At 40.3% G+C, this 4,465-nt stretch overlaps 1 protein-coding gene across 2 annotated transcripts in view; it reads left to right on the plus strand.

Moving 5' to 3' along the window:
- Nucleotides 1–4,465, plus strand: part of minar1 (membrane integral NOTCH2 associated receptor 1) — a 64,452-nt gene that overhangs the window by 35,150 nt on the left and 24,837 nt on the right. For both annotated transcript variants that reach the window (XR_006828887.1, XM_046074728.1), the window contains exon 4: nt 2,785–3,048. Coding sequence is in view for 1 of the 2 variants with exons in the window: in XM_046074728.1 (XP_045930684.1) it covers nt 2,785–3,048 (264 nt within the window). In the remaining variant the exon portion in view is untranslated. The remainder of the gene's footprint in view (nt 1–2,784; nt 3,049–4,465) is intronic.

Below are 4,465 nucleotides of genomic sequence, written 5' to 3' on the forward strand. Positions count from 1 at the left end.
CACACACATTGCACAGCCATTCAATAAACACAAGCTGCTGACTGCAACCCAATAGCCACTTTAGCTTTCCTGCTTAATAAAGACAAACACACACACACATACACACACTCACACAAGTATATCACCTTCATTGATTTTGGTATTGATGGCAGCTAGTTGTCAGTTCTTTGGGATCAATGCAATCAATACTTGGTATTTGGGAATGTTATCTTCTTTATTTTGTTTGTTGCTTTGTAGGAATTGATACTTCATGAGAAAGACTTTGCTATTAGGAAAAATAATTGAATTGAGTTTTATTACTATATACTACTATTCAACACATATGCAGCCCAATGTAGATGTATATATGATGTTGATTGCAGATAAATGTCCTTAAAGCAGCAGTCCATAACAATTGAACATTGTCTTGCTCTGCTAAGCCCCTCCAACCAAACCTACAATTGCGCTGGCAACCTCATCCTGCGTAGGGCACGCGAGAGTCTCACCAAGACACCGGTCCCTCTTGCTAGGACTGGTCTTCTCAAAGAGCGTGCAGGCTTCATAGGCTACTGCAAGAACTTCTAACAGCAGGATCAGAGGCTAGTACACCAGTGCTCCTCCTAAAAAGTTATTTCCCACTGTTTGTCATCATGCCTCTTTACGACTCATCGATACGATTGCATTGACCACAATGAGCCCAAAGCTCCTTGTAGATTTGGGACATGATCACATACACTGTTGTTGACAAAGGATGGATGGGCAGTTCTTTCATTGCTGCTGGTTGTTTTTCAGACATTGTGTTTGCTGAAGAGACTGCTCCTGGCTCTGATTGGTTGTTTTCTTCAGAGAGAGGTGGATTTTTTTAAAGATTATCTGCCTCATGTACTAACGTCAGGATATGGAGAGTTTTAGCGAATATGACAAAAGTTAATTTTATAAAACTACTTACTGAACCTTTAAATCCTTTAAGAAATCATATAATCAATACAATCACATGGCACATCTTATAACTTCAATGTAGACTTTTTCTTGAGTGGTAAAAGTAATTACGTGCATGTTGCCTATACATCCATGGTAACAGTAATTGCTGTAAATGCAGCATGGCTTTTCATGGTGCAGATTCACCAAATATATATATATATATATATATATATATATATATATATACATTCCTGTATACATCACCAAAAGTATGATGGGAATTGCAGGGCCAAAACTCATGACATAATCATAATGAATAGAAGTAAAAAGACAAAGGAAGACAAAAGTTCAGTCAACCAACTCACAATGAATAGATTATATTTGAATGTAGAATACTGTAAAACTTTATTTAATAGGCCAAGCTTTTATTTGCTTAGGTCACTGAACTCAACCTGCCTATATTTGGGACAGGCGTGTATATGGGACAGGCCTTTAATAACTTTGTCATGCCTATAAATCTGAATGAACTATTGGTGCTCATTGTTTCCGTAAAATGAACCAAACTATTTAATTGTGAAGAATCTGACCGATCTAACAATGTGCAGCATGTCTATATTGACAAAAGTTTAAACACTTGATGCATGATCTTCTAATTGACACCTGCGAGCTGCTGCATGCAATTGCATGCGCTGTACACCCCCAAATGCTAGTCGGCAGTAGCGCTACAGCGTCCACTGTGTCGACTTTTGCCGGCTGAGCAGGCTAACTTCCGGTTTAGCGCTCCGCTAACGTAAATGGTCGTAAAATAGGAAATGTGCGGCTGGTGTAGCCTTTTCAAATGTTATCCACCGAATGGATCACATTCTGATAGCGAACAGAGTCATTTCGCTCGGGTTGCGACAGTCAAATATATAAATTCACTGTGTTACAGCCACCGTTTTGACCTCAACCTTCGGTGTTCTATTATGTTTTCTAATACAATTGTACAAAATAATATAAATGCAACAACTGCATAGAGTTAACTGTTAATTAGGCTTTTGCTTAGTGTTTGGGCCCCTATATAAAAGCGTTAGATAGTTTAAAAAAGGGTGTCCCTTTTTACAAATCTGCAATATTTCTTATGATATTAATGTTTTGTGAATAAAATAAAATAAACAGAACTGAAGTAACCTGAAGTGACGGCATTGTGACTCGGCATTGTTCAGCGACAAAGACTAAAACTAACACTGAAACTATTAAACACTAAACTAAACTAGCAAACCCACATTAAAAACTAATTAAAACTAAACTGAAATTGAAAACAAAAAGTCAAAATAAAAATTAATGAAAAATCCAAAACTCTATAACCTTATAATGGGGGTGATTATTAGAGGCTTCTCTGACCCTTTAGGGGAACGCTGATGAGGTCTCATTAGAGATGTAATGAAACTTAGCTGCATTCCAGCAGATCAGTGACCAGGTTGTTTAAAGGTGATACCTGAAAAGGGATAGGGATAGGTTTAATTTCAAGTCAAATATAGCCAATCTTTAAAAGTCATTTAATCATTCCGATTCTACTTATTGAAGGGGCTGGAATCTGAACTGAGATTCAATAATAATCAGATTCACACTGTGTTGAAGTAAATGCTTTGTCATATTGGAGCTGCTTCCACCCTTGCACCAAATCTCCTTACTACAGGTCTTTTTTTAGTGAAGCTAAGCCAAACTTTAAGCCAACTCTAGATCCACTATATCCTGTGCTCCTTGTTTTACAGATTACCTGTTATACTAGCTAAGTTGTGAAGTTTAAAAAGTATCTTAATGCTCAGAGAAAAAGCTCACAAGGTTGAAGAGGTGCACTTCACTGACCTTTCTGTTCTTCTTTAATCTTCTCTCCATTTCCAGGCAGAGCGAGAGCTTCAGTACGAGCTCCCGCTTGCCCACCGCCCTCCTAAACCGCCGAAGGACTCCTACTTGATCGAACAGGTCTTCTCACCACACACCTTCACACCCTCCATTAAGGCCCATGTGAAAGGCAGCCCCCTATACACCGACCTGAGGCTCACCGGTCCGTCAGATGGCAAGCATGGTCGGCCATCCTGGACCATCCAGGAATATAAACGCAACTCAGGAGAGAAGGGAAAGCAGCTCACAGCTCTGGACTTGCAGGTATTGCACTCTGCGGACTCCCAGCACAATCACAGGAGGCCTTTATCTATGCTATGCCTATGATAGAATTCTGACGTTACTGCTCTATGCAAGATTAGAGGCTTCTCCGATCCTTTAGGCGAACCACAATGAGGTCTCATTATAGATGTAATGAAACTTAGCTGCATTTCAGCAGATCAGTGACCAGGGTCTTTAAAGGTAATACCTGAACAGGGACAGGGATAAGTTGACTGTATTTCAAGTCGGCCATAAAACAATATTTAGGTTTTACTGTAAACATGCAGTTCAGACTGGCCGGTAAAAGATCTCTTTTAATGTGCTTTAAATGATGGGGACAAAATCCATGTCCTTGTTTTGTGCATCTCTGGTTGGGCTCTGTCCAGGGTTGGGCTCTAATGACAAAGGGGGGCTGGGGTGGATCTGTGGCAGGTGCGGTCTTTCTTTTTCTTTTTGTATGTTTGCTTGTTGTTTGCTCCTTTTTCCTCATCCTTCCTTTCTGTGTTTTCGCCACCAGAGCTGTAGGAGGTGGCTGGCCTGTTGCAAGTCAGATCTCTTTTTGAACAGCCCCACCCCTACAGGAGGGGTCTGAGGAGCACCTTTCTATTTGGAGAGGGGCGTAGCTGGGATCAGGTCAACAGTTGGGATGGAGCGATGAATTTAACATAATAGAATAAAATGCAGCAGAATAAAAAATAAAAGATAAGTAAATAAATTATAACGAGTAGAGTGGGATGCTGCATGGGGAGGTTCAAATGGGATTATTTTCCCATCTTTATTCAAGAGCAAGTCTTTCAATTTAAGAGCAGTGATTTCACTCTTTCCCTCAAAACCCTGCCCTCACACTCGGACAGCCCCAGTTTGCGCTTAGATTTGCTCTGCTTTTGCTCAAACGGCGTGCTTGCATTATATACAGTGGGGGAAATAAGTATTTGACCCCTTGCTGATTTTGCAGGTTTGCCCACTTACAAAGAATGCAACAATCTACAATTTTAATCATATGTACATTCTAACAGTGAAAGACAGAATCCCAAAGAAAATTCCAGAAAATCACGTCATATGAATTTATAAAAATTGATAACCATCTGATGAGGAAAAACAAGTATATGACCCCCTACCAAACAGCAAGTATTCTGGCTCCTACAAGCCAGTTAGTCTTTCTTTAAGACACAGCCCCAATCCCAACCAGTTATCTACATCAAATACACCTGCCTCACCTCGTTACCTGTATAAAAGACACCTGTCAACACCCAAACAACCAGCATCCAACATCAGCACCATGGGCAAGACCAAAGAGCTTTCTACGGACATCAGGGACAAGATTGTTGATCTGCACAAGGCTGGGATGGGCTACAAGAGAATCGGAAAGCAACTTGGAGAGAAAAGATCAACTGTCGGTGCAGTTATCAGGAAATGGAAG

Source organism: Micropterus dolomieu, linkage group LG17 (assembly GCF_021292245.1).
Source record: "Micropterus dolomieu isolate WLL.071019.BEF.003 ecotype Adirondacks linkage group LG17, ASM2129224v1, whole genome shotgun sequence".
In the NCBI taxonomy this organism is placed as follows: Eukaryota; Metazoa; Chordata; class Actinopteri; order Centrarchiformes; family Centrarchidae; genus Micropterus; species Micropterus dolomieu.